The sequence below is a fragment of the Oryctolagus cuniculus genome, chromosome 2 (genome assembly GCF_964237555.1).
Source record: "Oryctolagus cuniculus chromosome 2, mOryCun1.1, whole genome shotgun sequence".
Lineage (NCBI taxonomy): Eukaryota > Metazoa > Chordata > Mammalia > Lagomorpha > Leporidae > Oryctolagus > Oryctolagus cuniculus.
This window is the reverse complement of record NC_091433.1, coordinates 99,308,297-99,327,859: the sequence shown is the minus strand read 5'-3', so window position 1 is coordinate 99,327,859 and position 19,563 is coordinate 99,308,297. Positions and strand designations below refer to the sequence as shown.

Here is a 19,563-nt window from a genome sequence, read left to right as displayed (position 1 = left end):
TCACAGTGGGGCAGAGTTAACATGACATCAGCATCAACGTATGGCTTAAGAAGGTTGTTAGAATGAACCGCCTATGGCGGCAACAGATGCAAGACGCTGGAACACTAAGGAACTGCTACAGGCAGGAGAGCCTGGGGCGAGGAGCACAATGACAGCACGAACCAAACAAGAGACATTATGTTCAACCAAATGTGACGAAGTTGACTCTCATCCAAATGAAAGAGATAGCAGCGGTGACTCAGCGCATGGGTCGGGAGGGTAAAATGTGATACTGCACGTAAAGGACTTGCCACAGCGAACGCACTTAAGCATCCAGTAGCATTTAGAGCCTACACAGCCTGGATGTGCTGCCCCCGTCCACAAAGGCATCCTCAATCAGAGCAGTATTACCCTGCCCCTTGAAGGGGGAAGAAACCGGTTCTCGGTGGATGAAAAATAATCACGTGCTTGTGGCTCCCCAAAGCTCAGTCTTATCTGAAAAAAAGCTTAGGATCAATTTGTCCCTGAGATATCAAATCCATCAATTGCAATCAACTTCCACAGCTCACACTGAAATTTTAAACTTTTAGTGGTTTTATTTTTGAGAAAATTTTCATCTCTCCCAACAGATAGACACTTATTTCAAGACATACTGCATCCTATGCTTGTCAGTGTTCCAAACTCTGCTGCCTACTTTGTAATGTGTAGTTTCAGGGGCTGTGTATAACATTTAACCTGTTTAAACCTTGATTTCCAACATGCTGAGGTTAACCAAAACGATCCTAATTTCCCTTCTGTGTCAGCTCTTGGTGTGCATGCCTAGAACAAGGGGCTCTATTATAGCACAATGGAGCAGGTATTGTGGCACAGCAGGTTAAGCCACTGCTTGCGACATAAGCATCCCATGTTAGATTCAGCTTCCTGCTCATGCAACCGGAGAGACAGCCGGCTATGACCTAAGGATTTGGGTTCCTGCCCACCATGTGGGAGATCGGATGGAGGTCCAGTCTCTTGGCACCAGCCTGGTATACTCCTGGCTGTTGTGAGCTTTTGGGGCATGAACCAGTGGATGGAAGATATTTCCTTGTCTGTTTCTCTCTCCATTGCTCTGCCTTTCAAGAAAATGAAAATAAACAATAAAAAAAGGGCAAAGTACAAAACTATGAAAAGAGTTTGTCAAAGTATGTTCAATTCATACTTGACTGAATATATGCAGTGTGACGGATTTAGAAACAATATTTTCAATTCCATTTTACTGCAAATTATCATAACAATTTCCTGTTAACAATATGATGTTTTGACTTTTGGTTTTAGTATAAACATCCAGGGACAAATTCTTCAATTGAATATATGTGAGAGACCCAGATTGTATTCTTTAGTACTGAATTCTTCCCATCTGGAAAAACTTAAAAATCAAATTAATTATTTGGGAAGCTAATTTACTTAACATTGATCAGATCTGTTATTAACTAATTAAGTTTGCTTTAAATTTTTCTTTTTCAAAAATGTAAAAGGATTGGAAAATACTGCTCCAGATCAGTAGGAGATAATCATTTGGAAAAAAAAAATTTTTTTTTTTTTTGGACAGGCAGAGTGGACAGTGAGAGAGAGAGAGACAGAGAGAAAGGTCTTCCTTTTGCTGTTGGTTCACCCTCCAATGGCCGCCACGGCTGGCGCGCTGCGGCCGGTGCACCATGCTGATCTGAAGGCAGGAGCCAGGTGCTTCTCCTGGTCTCCCACGGGGTGCAGGGTCCAAGCTTGGGCCATCCTCCACTGCACTCCCTGGCCACAGCAGAGAGCTGGCCTGGAAGAGGAGCAACCGGGACAGAATCCGGCGCCCCGACCAGGACTAGAACCCAGTGTGCCGGCGCCGCTAGGTGGAGGATTAGCCTATTGAGCCGCGGCGCCGGCCTGAAATTTTTATTAAGATTTGCTTTATTTATTTGAAAAGCAGAGTTACAGAGAGAGAGGAAGAGACAGATATTCCATCCACTGGTTCACTCTTCAAATGGCAACAATAGTCAGGGCTGGGTCAGATTCAAGCAAGGAGCCAGGAGCTTCTTCTAGGTCTCCCACATGGGTACAGGGGCCCAAGCACTTGGGCCATCTTCTGCTACCATCCCAGGCATATTAGCAAGCAGCTGGATGGGAAATGCAGCATATGGGATGCTGGCATCACAGGCAGCAGCTTAACCCGCTATACCACAGCTAAGGCTGCCATTTGGGTATGTCCAACATCACTTGTGGGCCATACAAAATCATCAACTTAAAAATTAGCCTGCTATATATTTATTTACTTATTTTAAAGATTATTTATTTGAGGCTGGCGCCGCAGCTCACTTGGCTAATCCTCCTCCTGTGGCGCCGGCACCCCAGGTTCTAGTCCCGGTTGGGGTGCCGGTTCTGTCCCAGTTGCTCCTCTTCCAGTCCAGCTCTTTGCTATGGCCCAGGAAGGCAGTGGAGGATGGACCAAGTCCTTGGGCCCTGCACCTGGCTCCTGGCTTTGGATCAGCACAGTGTGCCAGCTGTGGTGGTCATTTGGGGGGTGAACCAACGGAAGGAAGACCTTTCTCTCCTTCTCTATCTCACTGTTTAACTCTGCCTGTCAAAAAACAACAACAACAAAACCAGATTATTTATTTGAAAGGCAGAGTTTTGGAGAGGGAGGAGAAACAGAGAGGTCTTCCATTGCTGGTTCACTCCCCAAAGGGCCACAACAGCTGGGACTGGGCCAGGCCAAAGCCAGAAGCCAGGAACCCCATTGAAATCTCCCACATGGGTGGCAGGGGCCCAAGCACTTGGGCCAGCTTCCTCCGCTTTCTTGAAAGGTCAGCTACAGATTTACTAAATTTCAAGTCCCACTTACAGTTGCCTTGGCAGGGCCAGATCAAATAGTTTCAGTGGCTTATACAGCCCATAGGCTGGACTTTCCCACCCTTGCTCTAGAAAAACCTTGAAACAAACAAAATTGCATTGAGTCTTTTCCCACCTCCTTTTTGTAGCCCTTCTTACCCACTGAGCCTCACCTAGCACTGCCCTAAATCAGAACTCCTATCTGTGTTCCCCCAGTGTCATCAGGGTTTGGAAAGTGATGCACTGGCTAACCTGCCCGAAGATATCTACACTTTTACAGAGGAGGAAAGACTTCATAAAGTGGATCTCACGCAGTGTACATGGAAAAATGCTGACGATTACACTGGAAGTGAGGATAATTGAATGTGTACTTATGGAGCCCTGAATCACTGTCCAGCAATCTGTTCATGAGGACATGTGCTTATCCATACATCTAGGACAACCTTTGCCAACAACTCCTCCTAAAACAAAGCTTCTTTATAGTAAAAGCATCTTTTTATATTAATTTTCAAAAACCAAGTAATTCTGACCCTAATTCATAGCTCAAAGTCATGTTTCTGCTAAACAGAACACACACAGTGCCAACAACTCACAAAACAGCTAGGACAAGGTATCAACATACTCTCTGCCTAGTATGTCACTACTCATGACCTCTTTCTATGTATCACACTCCCTATCTAGATCACAAGGACTCCTTACTATCTCCATAAATAGGACCTACACAGAGTACAGCACACAACCCACCTGGTTCTCCAGAGGGGATGTAATGGGTATCAGAGAAGATGTGTCCCCACCCATTCTCCTGCCCTGTGACTTGGCTGCAGGAAACTGACTTTGGAGGAAGTGGGGAGCCTGCTCTCACAGGCGCAGACCGGCGAAGCAAACCAGTACGGCATCCTCTGGGCCTCTCCCTGTACTCACGTCTTCTTCCCCCAGCTTGAGTCCCTTCTTATTACTCATGATGTATATTTTATTGTTTCACCTCATGCCACCATCTTCATGTGCATTTAAATTATATTACTCAAGTCTGACATCCCAGAGAATCACCCTATGCCTCCTATATGATTTCTACTTCTGGCAATAAACCTTCCTGGAACATATCCTTCGTGAACGAGCTGTATGATTACTGTGCAATCTCTATGAAACGGCCATATATTTTATATCTGCCAGTTGTCTCAGAGGTAGGTATCAAAATAATTAGGATTCTTAAAATGGATAAAGACTTGTGTAGCCTTAAATGGAAAGGGCTGAGAGGGTCTGTCTTATGCCTCGCCATGTCCCTACTTCACAAAACACAAGCCCCCACTTCCTCTTACTACAGCCTCCAAGAACCTTCCCTTCTAACAGAAAGAAGCAGGAGTAGGATTCCAAAGCCTGGCTTCACTTCCCCCCAGCTCCATTTCCGTCTATGGCAGCATTTCAAAAGCCTTTCCCATTCTCCCTTTCTTTCCTATGATCAATACTCGATTCACTTTCAAAATCCTTCCCCACTAGTATATACATTCCATAACTGAAAATCTTTTAGTGTCTGAAAAAGTATAATGAAATAGACCTGTGGGGCCGGCGCTGTGGCGCAGCAGGTTAACGCCCCGGCCTGAAGTGCGGCATCCCATATGGGTGCCAGTTCTAGTCCTGGCTGCTCCACATCCAGTCCAGCTCTCTGCTATGGCCTGGGAAAGCAGTGGAAGATGGCCGAAGCCCTTGGGCCCCTGCACCCGCGTGGGAGACCTGGAAGAAGCTCCTGGCCCCTGGCTTCAGATCAGCGCAGCTCCGGCCATCGCAGCCAATTGGGGAATAAACCAGTGGATGAAGACCTCTCTCTCTCTCTCTCTCTCTCCCCCCCTCTCCCTCTCTCTCTCTCTGTGTAACTCTGACTTTCAAATAAATAAATCTAAAAAAAAAAAAAAAAAAAAGAAAGAAATAGACCTGCAATTCTAGAACTCACAGTACAGTTAGTTAATGGTTATTGTCCTGAGAGTATGCCAGTTGTGCTCTGGAAATAAAAACCTCAGTACATGGTCTGAGCATACGTGGTACTTGGAAAACAGAGCACACTGTTCCAGAACATTCAGGACTTCAGACTAATGGGGTAAAATTTTATAATTTGTTTATATTTTAAAATTTACTTTCACTTTATTTGAAAGGCAGAGAGAGAAACAGAGATAGATCTTCCATCCACTGGTTCACTCCTCAAATGCCTGCAACAGCCAGGGCTGCACCAGGCCAAAGCCAGGAGCCCAGAACTCAACTGTGACCTCCCACTTGCATGGCAGGAACCCAATATTAAGCCACCCTCACCTGCCTCCCGGGTGTGCATCAGCAGGAAGCTGGAGCAGAAGCTAAACATCCAAACCTAGTGTAAAACTCTAATCACCTGTGGGGAGCAACTGAGACTAGACTGTTACTGGAATTAAGACTTATTCTATGCATCTGCTCTCCCACAATATGGCGCTGAAAGGGAGTAAACAACTTCTATGCAGCTGCCTCTCGCCAACTTGACTGATAAGCTGCAGGAGCTGATCCTGCTCCTGATTGGAGGAGAGCAGCATGCTCGGTGTGTGGGTAGCAGAGTTGGGATTGGTGGAAGAGGACTATAAAGGAGGAGAGAGACAACATGCACCAGGAACATCTGAGCAGCCCCCGAGGTGTGCCGCTCTTCCGCGGAAGCGGGGAAAGCAGTGGAGGGGCCAGCAGCCAACCCGGGAAGGACCAGCAGCAAACCCGGGAAGGGCCGAGCAGACAAAAGAACAGCGCAGGGTCCTGTGTCATTCCTCCACGAATGGGGGAGCGACAATCACCTAGCTCCATCTGTCTATGACAGTAAGATTTGTAAGTTACCAGAAGAAACTGGCACATCTTTTTTTTTAATTTTTATTTATTTATTTTTTATTTTTTATTTTTTTGACAGGCAGAGTGGACAGTGAGAAAGAGAGACAGAGAGAAAGGTCTTCCTTTGCCGTTGGTTCACCCTCCAATGGCCGCTGCAGCCAGCGCACCACGCTGATCCGAAGGCAGGAGCCAGGTGCTTTTCCTGGTCTCCCATGGGGTGCAGGGCCCAAGCACTTGGGCCATCCTCCACTGCACTCCCTGGCCACAGCAGAGAGCTGGCCTGGAAGAGGGGCAACCGGGACAGAATCCGGCGCCCCAACCGGGACTAGAACCCGGTGTGCCGGCGCCACTAGGCGGAGGATTAGCCTAGTGAGCCGCGGCGCCGGCCTGAAACTGGCACATCTAATATGACAGGTAAATACAAATAGATACACAAAATAAACAGGGAAAAACAGCCTGCCAAAATATAACTCTGAATTTTAAGATTACGGAACAAAAATTCACCATCAAAATATGTTCTGAAATTAATCTATGATGTAACGAACTTGGGCTTCTATTGTATCTCAACTGATTCAGTTAAATCCTCACTGACAAAACTCTGGATTGCTTGAGAAACACAAAGAAAACAGCTAATTTCAAATAAGTATATATATTTAGCTGCCAAAAATATAATTTCAAAGAGAAAAAAGTTTGGAGCAAAAGATACATATTTATTAAAGGTAATTCTAACAGGCCGGCGCCGCGGCTCAATAGGCTAATCCCCCGCCTTGTGGTGCTGGCACACCGGGTTCTAGTCCCAGTCGGGGCACCAGATTCTGTCCCGGTTGCTCCTCTTCCAGGCCAGCTCTCTGCTGTGGCCCCGGAGGGCAGTGGAGGATGGCCCAAATCCTTGGGCCCTGCACCCTTTGGGAGACCAGGAGAAGCACCTGGCTCCTGCCTTCGGATCAGCGCAGTGTGCTGGCCGCAGTGCGCCGGCCACGGCAGCCATTGGAGGGTGAACCAATGGCAAAGGAAGACCCTTCTCTCTGTCTCTCTCTCTCACTGTCCACTCTGCCTGTCAAAAATTAAAAAAAAAAAAAAAAAAAAAAAAAAAAGGTAATGCTAACAGCATAAGGGCTTTATCCCAGGATATTAAATCATGACATTTGTTTTTATGGTTTTTAAAAATGAGAGCGTTAAATCTTCTAGTTATGTTTTTAAGACTACAGAGAGAGAAAGAAAGATATGATTTCTATCTCCATAATCTTCAAATCAGTGGTAGATAACAAATCCTAAGAGATGTTAAGTAAATTTTTAAAATAAAGCATCCTCTAAATCAAACTTCCTATCAGAAGTAATCAGAAGACAGTGTAAAATCTGTCCCTGGGAAATCTGAGACGTAAGTATTTTGTAATGGGAACACGTGGTCAATAGATCTTCTTGAAGAGAGGAAATCTACCATAGATTAGGATATAAAAGCCTAAGACCACCATTCTCCTGGTCTCTCACACAACGAGATAATCCAATCTATCAGTCAAATGACTGATACAAACACTAAGCATCGGGCACTACGCTACGATGAAAATCTGTCTGGAAACACCTGAAAGATATAACACTATCATGTTCAGACTGGGGAAAGTGGAGCTTCATTGGAACACAAAGGTAGACCGACAAACAGCTCCTGACTGCCGTGAGCACTCATAATTTATCTGTCTGACATTCAGCAAGAATAAAATCCAAAGTGAACAGTTTCCATATAAAAAACAATCAACACCTGTCCTCAAAGACATGATGGTGCCTATAGAGGATACAAAGAGTAACAAAGGTTGCTCTTCCTGAAGACAGATTACTTAATTGAAAAGAGGAAAATAAATGCAAGGCTCACTAAAATGACTTATGCAAAAAGTTAAGTAACAATACAAAACTTAAATCAGGAGCTACTGCAGGGTGGCATATGAGTAAGTGTCAAACGAGCTGTAGACAGGTAATGGAGGCTGGGGTTCCCTGGGAAAGCTTCAGGGGAGGTGGGTGGAGACTGGGTCTTTCATCACACTATAATAAGTACAGGACTTCCAGAGGCAGAGAGGGGGAATACACACAGGCACAGAGGTGCTAATTAACTCCAGGACATGAAAGGAAAGAATTAAGAATCCCGACTTCAAGACAGAAAGTAAAACAAATGAGAAAAGATTCAAAAATCATCCTCACTCACTTAAAAATAACCAAAAAGGAAAGAGAAAAAGAGTCTGGAAGCATTGCAGATATCAGGAAATGACAAGTGTGGCTAACAACTGCAAAGATTTGGATATAACTTAAGAGGAATTTAAAAGGTGCAGGTAATCTGAAGAAGGGAGTCACAGGTCATCGGTGGATTGCACTCAACATTATTTTAAGATCCACTATCACAGCCGGCAATAAATAATTACATGGTCAAGATCACCTGAATCAACATGCACGCAATTAACAGTCGGGGCACTCTGGAGATAAAGAAGACCAAATGGTACAGAGTCGATATCACCATCAACAGTTGTGATTCCTTGAGCAAAACACTAAACCTCGATAAGTTTTCATGTCCTCTTCTATTTTAAAAAACTGTTAAAAGTTCCACGTGAGGCGTGGGCTTTGTGGTGCAATGGGTTAAGATGCTGCTTATGAGGTGGAGATCCAGTGTCGGAGTGCCAACAACTTCTGGATGCTCCGCTTACCATCTAGCTTCCTGCTATGCACCTGGAAGGAAGTGGAAGATGGCTCAAGTGCTTGGGCCCCTGCCACCCTGGTGGGAGATCAGGATGGAGTTCCTGGCATTCACAGAGCAAAGCCCCAGCTGTTGTGGACATTCAGGGAGTGAACCAATGGATAGAAAAATCTCTCTCTCTCTCTCCTTTCACATGCATACATATACATACATAAACCTTTAAAATAAAAAATGTATCAAGCCAGATTTAATATCAAATTCTTTAAAAATAAAAAAAAGGTGGGGACCAGCACTGTGGCTCACTTGGTTAATCCTCTGCCTGTGGCGCCAGCATCCTATATGGGCACTGGTTCTAGTCCCGGCTGCTCCTCTTCCAGGCCAGCTCTCTGCTGGGGCCCGGGAGGACAGTGGAAGATGGCCCAGGTGCTTGGGCCCTGCACCCACATGGGAGACCACAAAGAAACACCTGGCTCCTGGCTTTGGATCGGCGCAGCGCCAGCCATAGCAACCATTTGGGGAGTGAACCAACGGAAGAAAGACCTTTCTGTCTCTCTCTCTCTCACTGTCTGTAACTCTGTCAAATAAAAAAAATTTAAAAAAGAAAAAATAATAAAAAATGGTGGAATGGCAGTGGAAACAGCGTATCAGAACCTGTGGGACCCAGCCAAAGCTGAGGAAAATTTCGCACCACTAAGTGCATACATTAGAGAGGAAGAGTGTCAAGTCAACAGTCCCAGCTCCTGGGCCGAAGTCTGCGTCGCATATCAGTGCTGGGAATCCAGGCCTCCTCCCAATGTACCTGGGAGGCTGTGGGTAATGGCCCAAGTACTTGGGTTCCTGTCACCCATGTGCCAGACCTGGACAGAGTTCCTGGCACTCAGCCTCAGCTGCTGGGGGCATCAGGGAAGCAAACCAGCAGAGAGAAGACTCTCTGTTTCTGTTTCTCCCTCTCTATCACTTTGCCTTTCAAATAACTACATCAATTTTTTTAAAAAATTTGATCCATAAAATCATCATCATCATCTAAACTCCCTTCAAAGAACCTAAAAGAAGAAAATAAATCCAAAGCAAGCAAAGAAAAAAAAATAATGAAGGAAACAGTTCCAAAGAAAGGAAACAAAAATAAAATCAGCTATCAGGCATAGTGAAAATAGAAAAATGGAGAAAAATCAATAAAATAAAAAGCCAGTTCTTCGAAAAGATCAATGTAATTGATAACTGCTTGCAAGACTGGCTGTGAGAAAGGCAGAAGACACAAATTATCAATATCAGGATTCAAGTGGATATAGCTATAGATCCTGAAGACATCAAGGGATAATAAAGAAACACTATGGCTCATTCACATAATTCCGCCATCTTTGAAGGAATGGATCAATTCCTCAAAAACCACAAACTACTGCAACTCAGTATGAAATAGTATGAGCAGCTTGGTACCTATTAAGGAAATTTGAATTTGTAATTTTAAAACTCAAAAAAAAAAAAAAAAAAGCAAGCCCAGATGGTTTTGTTGAAGAATCTTACCAAACATCTACAGAGTTAACATAAATGTTTAAAAAAAAAAAAAAAGGCAAAGTGACAGAGAGGAGGAGAGACGAGAGGGAAAGCGAGCGAAAGCAAGAAACATTCCCCATCCACTGGTTCATCCCCGAAATGGCTGCAATAGCCAAGACCAGGCAAGGCTGAAGCTGGGGGCCAGGAACTCCATCCAAATGGCCAAATGCCTGTGCCACCTTCCACTGCCTTCCCAAGGCAGGAGCAGGAAGCAGAAGGAAAGCAGAGCAGCCAGGACTTGTACCGGCACTCAGACATGGGATACCAGCATCACAACACTGGTCCTAAGTGACACCAATGTCACACAATCTCTCAGAAAACAGAAGAGGAGGGCAGACATTGCTTCTTATGAAGCTAGTATTACTCCTAAAAGCCTGCAGGCCATTTACCCCCAACATCAGCAACAAGGAGGTCCGTGTTCCCCAGTGTTACTGCACACGGTGCCAGGATGCAGCCAGTCCAGTCAGGCTGGGAAGAAAAGGCATACAGACTGGAAAGAAAGAAAACTGCCCCTGCTGCACATGACATGATCGTCTACACAGAAAATCTCAAGGAAACTCAGGTCTCAGAATAAATGAATAATGTAACAGGATATCAAATAAACATACAAAAATCAATATTGTGCTATTATTGAATGCAAGTAATAATATTAAAAAACAGTATCTATAGTTGCTCAAAATATTAAATACTTATATGTAAATCTAGCAAAACATATGAAGAACTTGGATGCTAAAAAGCTGGAAGACTCAAGATAATAGAGGTATCAATTCTCCCTAAATTGATCTACAAATGTAATGTAATTCCTATCAAAACTTCTAAAAGATTCATTAAATGCAGACAAAATGATTCTAAGATTCATAAGGAAAGGCAGAAATCTAGAACACCTAACAAATTTTGAAGAAAGAATTCAGTAGGGGGAATCAATCTAGCCTCTTTCAAGACTGACTACGCAGGCCAGCACTGTGGTGTAGAAGGTAAAGCCATTGCCCGCGTGCCGGCGTCCCATATGGGTGGCAGTTTGAGTCCTGGCTGCTCCACTGCTGATCCAGCTTCTGCCAGTGCACCTGGCCCAGTCCTTGGGCCCCCGTGCTTGCATGGGAGACTCTCAACAAGCGCCTGGCTTTGGCCTGGCCCAGCTGTGGACACTGCAGCCGTCTGGGGAGTGAACCAGCGATGGAAGCTCAATTTCCATCTCCGTAACTCTGCCTTTCAAATAAATAAATCTTAAAAAAAAAAAAAAAAAAAGAATACAGGATTGTTCTAAACCCCTACATTTGTGCTAATTTGCTATGGCAGCCACAGAAAGGAATCTATAAGCTAAGGGTTTAAGAAACTACTATTTTTCCTAAAAGGGGCCAGCTGCTCCATTTCAGATCCAGTTCTCTGCTATGGCCTGGGAAAGCAGCCGAAGATGGCCCAAGTGCTTGGGCCCCTGCACCTGTGTGGGAGACCCAGAAGACGCTCCTGGCTCCTGAATGACCCAGTTCCAGCCATTGCAGCCATTTGGGAAGTGAACCAGCAGGCAGAAGATACCTCTCCACCTCTCTCTCTCCCTCTCTTTCTCTCTCTCTCTCTGCCTCTCTGTAACTCTGCCTTTCAAATAAATAAATAAATAAATCTTAAAAAAAAAAAAAAAAAAAAAGACTAGGCCGGCGCCGCGGCTCACTAGGCTAATCCTCCGCCTAGCGGCACCGGCACACCGGGTTCTAGTCCCGGTTGGGGCGCCAGATTCTGTCTCGGTTGCCTCTCTTCCAGGCCAGCTCTCTGCTGTGGCCAGGGAGTGCAGTGGAGGATGGCCCAGGTGCTTGGGCCCTGCACCCCATGGGAGACCAGGAAAAGCACCTGGCTCCTGGCTCCTGCCATCGGATCAGCGCGGTGCGCCGGCCGCAGCGCGCCGGCCGCGGCGGCCATTGGAGGGTGAACCAACGGCAAAGGAAGACCTTTCTCTCTGTCTCTCTCTCTCACTGTCCACTCTGCCTGTCCAAAAAAAAAAAAGACTGATTATAGCTATAGGACACAAGACTGCATACAATACAGAACCTAGTGATCTACCCACATAAATAGGCTCAAATGACTTTTGACAAAAGTGCAATGGATCTGGGAAAAACAGCATGGGCTAAAAAACAGCCCTTGACCTAAAATTTTCATCTTAAAGAGAAAGCAACTCCAAATGGATCACAGGCTTAAATGCAAAACATAATCTGTAAAACTTTTAGGGAAAAAAAATAACATCTTTGGGATCTAGGGTTGGGCAAAGAAGCCTTAAACTTTATACCAAATGCACAACCTGTAAAAGAGATAAAAAATGATAAAATGAACTTGAAAATTTACAACTTTCACCTTGCACAAGACTGTGTTGGGGCTGCAAAGACAAACTGTACATTGAGAGAAAACACTTGTAAAAAAACCATTTGTCAGAAAAAGTATCCAAGTAGGATACATAAAAAACTACATAGGAAGCATTCAAACAATCCAGTTAGAGAATGTTTTTGCTTACTGGCAAAATAGCGAAGAGACATCTCATGCAAGAGAACACTCAAATGGCACAAGAAAAGATACCACAGAATACTACTCAGTCCACTACTGATACCTGCAGCAGCCTGGATGAATCTCCTGTAACTGCCTGGAAATAACAAAACTGTAGAAATGCCAAGTAATTGCTGACGGGGAGGGCTTCTTGGGAAGGGATGAGATGAATGTGGCTACAGCGGGATCCTAGGGAGACAGAAACATCCTCTCTCCTCACTGCACCTCTGTCAACACCCTGGGTGAAGAGCAGAGGATCTCCCCTACTGTCTCCTACAACTACCTGTGAAACCTACAGATCTCTCGAGAAACAGTTTACTCAGAATACAAAGCAAACTAAGACCAGGCTTTTTATTAAAAAAAAAAAAATCCAACATCAAAATCCCCACCCAGAGCCTATCAGCAAGCGGACAGCACCCAGCTCAGCCGCGAGCTGACTGTCCTAGGTCTGAACTGCTCCTGGAGGAGCTGCTGCAGCCAGGCCTGCGATCTGCTCCGGGTTTACACTGAGTACAACCACCGATTAAAGGAAACATTTGCAAAGACAGGGATGCACAGAGACACATTCCATCAGCCTCACCATAGCGGGGTCCCTGATCACCACAAACCCTTCGCTCCCCACGGAATCAACACGCACAGGAAATCCGAAGATGGGGGGCCGGTGCTGGGCCTTAGTGGGTTAAACCACCACCCGCTACAAGCGCATCGCATATGGGCGCACGTTCGAGTCCCAGCCGCTCCACTTCCTATCCAGCTCCCTGCCAACGGCCCAAGTGCTTTGGTCCGTGCACCCTCCGTGGGAGAAATCTGGAAAAAAGCCCGCGGCTTCCGCTGGACCTTTGAGGCCATTTGGGGAAGTCCACGGATCTGCCTCTCTTTGCAACTCCGCCTTTCAAATAAATAGCTCTTTTAAAAAGTTAAACAAGAAAAAAAAAAAAAAAAGGCTGTGGCCACACTTTGAGGCTATCAAACAAGATAAACAGCCAAGAGTGACCGACCCGAAAGGTAGAAAACCCTGGACAACGTACACTCGGGACGCCGACGCGTGGGAGGGCGGGCTCCGATCCCAACGGAGGCCGCCGCCCGGACGGCCGCGCCGCCGGGAAGAGCCGGGGGAAGCCAGACCTCAGCCCGCCGGCAGTGGACGCGCGCACGGGCGGGCTCGGGCACCGCTCCGGCCGCCCAGAACCGTTACCAGGGCGGGAGCCGCGCCGCCGCTCCCCGGGGACCCCGAGGGCCGCCTCCCGGCCGCGCCCCGCTCCGGCCGGCCGCGGACGCCGGGGGTCGGGCGGGGACTCGGGAGCGCGGGTCCCGCCGGACGGACGCGGACCGGGGTCCAGGAGGCTCCGAGGCGCCGCGCGCGCGGGGGCCGCGGCGGGCGGGACTCACCTGATGCCGCGCCACCTCGGAGGAGGCCATGGTGCCGGCGGCGGCGCACGGAGCGGGGCAGACGGCGGCCGCGGTGCAGCCCCAGAACCCGCGTCCAGGACGGAGGCGGCGGCGGGCGGCCGGGCGGGGCGCGGCGGGCGGGGCGCGGGGCGGGGCGGGTAACGGGCAGGCGGCCTCCGCGGGGCAGGGCGTGGCCAAGCGCTGGGGTAGCGGGCGCCATTGGGCGCGCGCGGAGCCCGAACGGCTCGGGAGCGCCCATGGAACTTTGTTAGAGGACTTGGGAGAGTCGGGACTGGGGGCAGGCAGGGGTGGTCGCGACGGGAGGACGCTCGGAGCGTGAGGAAGACGTTAGGTTTAAAGGCGGGAACGTGCTTGCGGACCGGAAGTGGGCGTGGCCGCCTGCCGGTGGGCGCTGTGATTGCAGCCCGCGCGGGGACCGGAAGTGGGCGTGGCGAGGGCGTGGCGGAGAGGGGGCGTGGCCCAGTGAGGCGGTGGCGGTGTCCTGTGGTGGCCAGATCCGGAGCGGAGAGCCCGCGGAGCCCGCCAGACTCCGTGGCCCTGGATGGTCCCGCGATGCGGCCGGGCTGAGCCGCCGCCGCAGAGGAGAGCACGGCCGCGGATGGAGGGGCGGGTGTCGCCGAGCCCCGAGGCGGAGCCGGGCCCTGAGGAGGTGCTGCGTTTCCTCGCGGAGCGCGGGGGCCGGGCCCGGCATGCGGAGCTGGTGCAGCACTTCAGGGGCGCCCTGGGCGGCGAGCCCGAGCGACGCGCCCGCGCCCGCGCCCGCTTCAAGGAGTTGGTCAATGCGCTGGCGACGGTGCGCACCGATCCCGTGGATGGCACCAAGTACGTGCACCTCAAGAGGAAGCTGTGCGCTGGGGCCGCGTCCCTCGGCGGCCAGCCCCACGTTGAGGAGACCGCCGCGCCCTCTGGGGACCCCTCCGGCTTCCAGGTGGCCGCCGCGCCCCGCGTCGAAGTGACCGCCGCGCCGGAGGTCCCCAGCAGCCCGGCCGAGCCGGAGAGCGGCGAGCTCCCCGGGGCCGCATCCCTGGAAGACCCGCCCGGCGTCCAGGCGTCCGAGGCGTCCTCCGGACAGGGCCTTGACCCCGGCCGTGGGGCGTCCCTGGCCGTCGCCCACGGGCCTGCCCAGAGCGGCGGGGCCCGGAGGAAGATCTCGCGGCGGGACGTCCAGCCGCTGTCCCGGGCGTCGGCCTCGGGGCCCAGCGAGGACCTGGAGCGCCCACTCAGCCAGAGCGAGGAGGTGGACGTGCGCGGCTCCCCTGGAGGACCCCACACCCCGCGGCCTGCCCGCCAGAGCGTCCGGGACCACGTGGCGGGCAGCTCCCCGCAGCTGAAGAGGGGCGTGTGCCCCGGGAGCGGCAGCCCCGGGGGCTCCTCGGGGACCGGGCGCAGCAGGAGCGGGGCCGACTCGGACAGCGCCTCGGTGGCCTCGTCGTCCGCGGAGGAGGAGGGCGGCGGCGGCGGCGGGGGCTCGGTGACCCTGGACCCGCTGGAGCACGCCTGGATGCTCTCAGCCTCGGACGGCAAGTGGGACAGCCTGGAAGGGCTGCTGGCCTGCGAACCTGGCCTGCTCGCCAAGCGGGACTTCATCACTGGGTTCACTTGCCTGCACTGGGCCGCCAAGCACGGTCGACAGGAGCTGCTGGCCATGCTGGTCAACTTTGCCAACAAGCACCAGCTGCCGGTGAACATCAACGCCAGGAGCAGCGGAGGCTACACCGCCCTGCACCTGGCCGCCATGCACGGGCACGTGGAGGTGGTCAAGCTGCTGGTGGGGGCCTATGACGCGGACGTGGACATCAGGGACTACAGCGGCAGGAAGGCGTCGCAGTACCTCAGTCAGAGTACCGCCGAGGAGATCCGGAGCCTGGTGGGAGCCCTGGACGACTTGGACGCCGAGAGCGCGGGCAGCGGCGGGGGTGGGCGGTGGAGACTGTCCAAGGTGCTCCCGTCGCACCTCATCACCTACAGGCTCTCGCACGTCCTGGAGGATGGGGGCGACCACCACCACCACCATCACCACCTGACTGAGGGCTGGGCTGGAGGCAAAGCGAAGGATCCGGGTCGCAAAGCCTCCAGTGCGCGGATAAAACCCAGGCTCAACAAAATCCGCTTCCGAACCCAGATCATCCACACCACGCCGTCTTTCAGGGACCCAGAGCAGCCGCTGGAGGAAGGCGAGGAGGAGGAGGAACGGCCTCTGAAGGGTCACTCTTCCTCCTTCAAGTTGAGACCGAAGTCCAATGTATTTGGGTAAAAATCATTGCTTTCAGGAAGGCTGAGGTGTGTTTGTCTTACAAAGAGTGGAATACTGTGTGTGGATAAGGAATGAGGCAGGAGGTCCTGAGGCTGGAATGGTGCATTCTCCAGGGACTGGAGTTCCCTTGGGGCCCGACTTGGAGAAGTGGAGTCACCGCGGGGACCCGTGCCTGTTCCCCACCCCTTCCCCCAGGAGTCCCTGTTTCTGAGGACCTGATGTATTTGAATTAGGGCGACAGCTGATAACTGAGGGTCCCTTTGCTTTAACCGTTCCTGGATGCCATGCAGAGTAAGGACTATTGCACTTCTTCTATGTATTTTTTTTTACAGTGGTTACTCTTTCAAAAGCAACAAAAACAACAAAAAATGGGAATTGTAATGAAACAGGTAGTGTTTGTAAGTGTGAACTACTTGTGGCCCTGTTTTTTTCACTGATTGCATTTGGTCTGTAAGGTACTACTGAGGGTCAGGTCAGAGCTGAACTGCAAGAATACTAGAGAATAGTGTGATGAAGCATAGGAGTTCTGTCAGTATCCTGCTTGTATTATGAGTAGCAGGTCAGGGACTTTTAACAAGCAGCTTCCGTTTTAATCACTGACCTAAAAGAAGCAGACAACAGTTCACTCTAGAGTTAATCTGTAATGTGGTTTCCAACCCTCTGACATCACCACACTCAGTATTAAGGCACGTTATTAATGATTACACACATTTCTACTTTAGAAGTGTACTTAGCAGCCTAAGGTACTTTTAATCATTCTGATTCTCACTAACTTGTTTTGCTATTGTAAAAGTCTAAATTTGCTGGTGTTTTTATCCTGGGGATCATATAACATTGGTTCTATCTGGCACAACCATATTTAATGGTGCTTGGGTCCACATTACCTGCAGAAACCATGTCTGGTTGAGACAGTTAGCAAAAATTGGCACAAATATTAGTGAGCCTATGCTTCTGTGAAGTAATTTTTAAATCAACTTAATGATTCTCCTATAAGAGACATTTTTAAATTTTACTAATAACATTGATAGTCTCTGTGGCTTGTAGCAACCTTTTGCAAATGTTTAAAATGCTAAATCCTATTTTCCTAGGATTCTTGGAATCTATTAGAGACCTAGGGTGTAGTAACTGAAATGCTGGGACTACCCAGTTAAAAATGGCACTTTATAAAAGGGAAGAGAAGAGATGGGCCTATTTCTATATTTCAATGCTGCTAGCTGTTGAATTGCTTTGTATGTAAATGAAATTTATATACAAATTTAAGACTTAAGTACAGTTCTTAATTATATTTCATTCATTTATGTTAGGGTGACTAGCTTTATAATTGCATTAAAGTTTAACTCATAGGCATATTAAATCTGTAACAAAGTTCAAAACAACTTTTTGGAGGACTAATTTGAACAAATCCATCTCCCTTAGGTTTTTTTGACCCTGAGATGGCTGAAACTTAAGTAGCTACAGCCTGCAGGAGAAAGGAATGAGTTGACACCTGCATGGCCGATGAACCTGTGTATGAACTGCACAGAGCTGCAGCATTTGGAGCTCTTAGACTTTTAGTTTTCCAGGTCATAGGAGTTTGTAAACAATTCATCACATCTCTCTAGATGCTAACTGAATTTCTTTAGAGATGGATGAAAAAATTCACCTGAAGTTTATAGGAACGTTCACCTGTTTGTGTACCTTTCCTTTTGTTTTAGGATTATGGAAATGGACTGTTTATTTACATTTGAGCAGGACTTTTCCTCCACACATGTGAGTGAAAAACTAGTTTTGTGTGAATTGAAAATAGGTTCCTTGAAAGTGAAAAGCAGTTATTTTTTCTGAATCTATATGTGTTACCTATTTCTAGTGCAGAATAAGCTATGACTTCCCACTGAGGAGCCCTAAATTTTATAGACATGGAAGCTAAAGTAGCTGTAAAGAGTAGACACTTCAGAACCTTCTAGAGGCTCTGTTGAGGTCAGTGTTAATCTCTTAAATATGTGTGTTACTAACTAATTGTACCAAATCTGTGATGCTAAGCCTTTAAAGACTGAATCAGCACATCACGTAACTTGCTTTTCACACTAAAGCCTTCAACTTTTCTCATAAAATAATGCTTTAAATTTTCAAAAATCATTCCTGAAAGAAACTACTTCTAGCATTCTTTCTCATTATGTCATTGTGTGCAGTAAGTGTAGCATTTTAAGCCACATAACTCTGCATTCCTCTTGTTTTTCAGTTTCCAATTGAGATGATAGAAAACAAGACTTGTGTAATTTGATATTTGTGGAGTTGTGCCTATCATTAATGGAAATACATATGCCAAGTACTTAGACGTTTATTGATAATGAAACTATGTGGCTAAAAAAAAACCCGTGTATAAATAAATAATCCTAATAATAAAAACAAACCCGGATACATCCATGTGTTTGTTACAGGTACACTTGAAACTAGTGACTGTTTGTCACCCTTCACTTTTATGGTACGTGAATGCAGCTCACTTGTATAACTTGAAAATCTGGTACTGTTTTATTCATGCCTTCAGGTCTGAGATGCCTTGTCTCTTGTTTGTTAAATAAGTGAAAACTTGGGAGTTTGTAAAATCTGTTAAGTTCGTTTGTCAAAATAAAAGATTGACACTAGAATTTTTCTCTGAGTTGTCTAAATTTCTGTAGTCCTTTAGATTTTTTTTAAACATATACAGTGTTTTACAATTCACAAAGTGCTTTGGAAGTTTTGATTTTTTTAATCCCTTTTCTATCCCTTAAAGTTAGGAGCTTATATATCCCTGACTTGCAGATAATAATATGACAGTGGTGTTCGGAGTCCTGCAGTAAATGGCAGTTAGTAAGATCTTAAAGGTCAATGCTTTTATACAACATTATCTTTTCTACACTTCAAATTGCTGGAGTTTTGCCTAAACTGATGTGGTTTGGCACCAGTGATGGAGGAAGCAACTTGGAGAGAATGTCTGCTCCTCTACCTTTAAGAAAAAACAATCGTGCACACACCATCTCCCATTGTCCCTACCCAGACCCAAGACAGGGATGGGAAGGCCTTTTTCCCTTTTCCTCAACATCCATCAAATATTGGATATTAACTCATTTCCTCACCAAGCCTTTTCGCAAATTTCATCTCTGTCAAATGGCAGAGGGGTGTGGGAATCCTTCTCTAACTATCCACTTTATTTTCTTTTAGAGATGTCCCACTGTAATTGCTCCCAGAATTTTTGTTACCCACCTTAAAAATTTTTTTTAGTGTAACTAAAGAACTAGATATGTAGTTTGTGTTTCTAGAATGACTTATTTACTTAGAAGTACATGACTTAAAAGGATTCAATGGGGGTCTGTGTTGTGGCATAACAGGTAAAGCCACCACCTGCAAGGCCAGCATCCCATATGGGTACCAGTTTGTTCCTGGCTGCTTCACTTCCGATCCAGCTCTCTGCTAATGACCTGGGAAAAGCAGCAGATGACCCAAGTGTTTGGGTCCCTACTACCCGCATGGG

At 47.8% G+C, this 19,563-nt stretch overlaps 2 protein-coding genes across 14 annotated transcripts in view; one reads left to right on the top strand and one right to left on the bottom strand.

Moving 5' to 3' along the window:
* SEPTIN10 (septin 10) overlaps positions 1 to 14,036 on the bottom strand; it is a 66,776-nt gene extending 52,740 nt beyond the window's left edge. For 3 of the 13 annotated variants that reach the window (XM_051834465.2, XM_051834458.2, XM_051834479.2), the window contains exon 1: positions 13,802 to 14,036. In XM_051834465.2, coding sequence (XP_051690425.2) covers positions 13,802 to 14,021 — 220 coding nt within the window. In that variant the 5' untranslated portion in view covers positions 14,022 to 14,036. Of the gene's footprint in view, positions 1 to 13,440; positions 13,583 to 13,801 lie in introns of those variants that run through there. The other 10 variants (XM_070068663.1, XM_051834471.2, XM_017339152.3 and 7 more) reach the window with 8 other exon arrangements.
* A 150-nt stretch (positions 14,037 to 14,186) lies between these two features.
* On the top strand, positions 14,187 to 18,700 carry SOWAHC (sosondowah ankyrin repeat domain family member C). Its single transcript, XM_051834455.2, has one exon. The coding sequence runs from the start codon at positions 14,364 to 14,366 to the stop codon at positions 16,074 to 16,076; it is 1,713 nt and encodes a 570-aa protein (XP_051690415.1). The 5' UTR covers positions 14,187 to 14,363; the 3' UTR covers positions 16,077 to 18,700.
* The last annotated feature ends 863 nt before the right edge of the window (positions 18,701 to 19,563 follow it).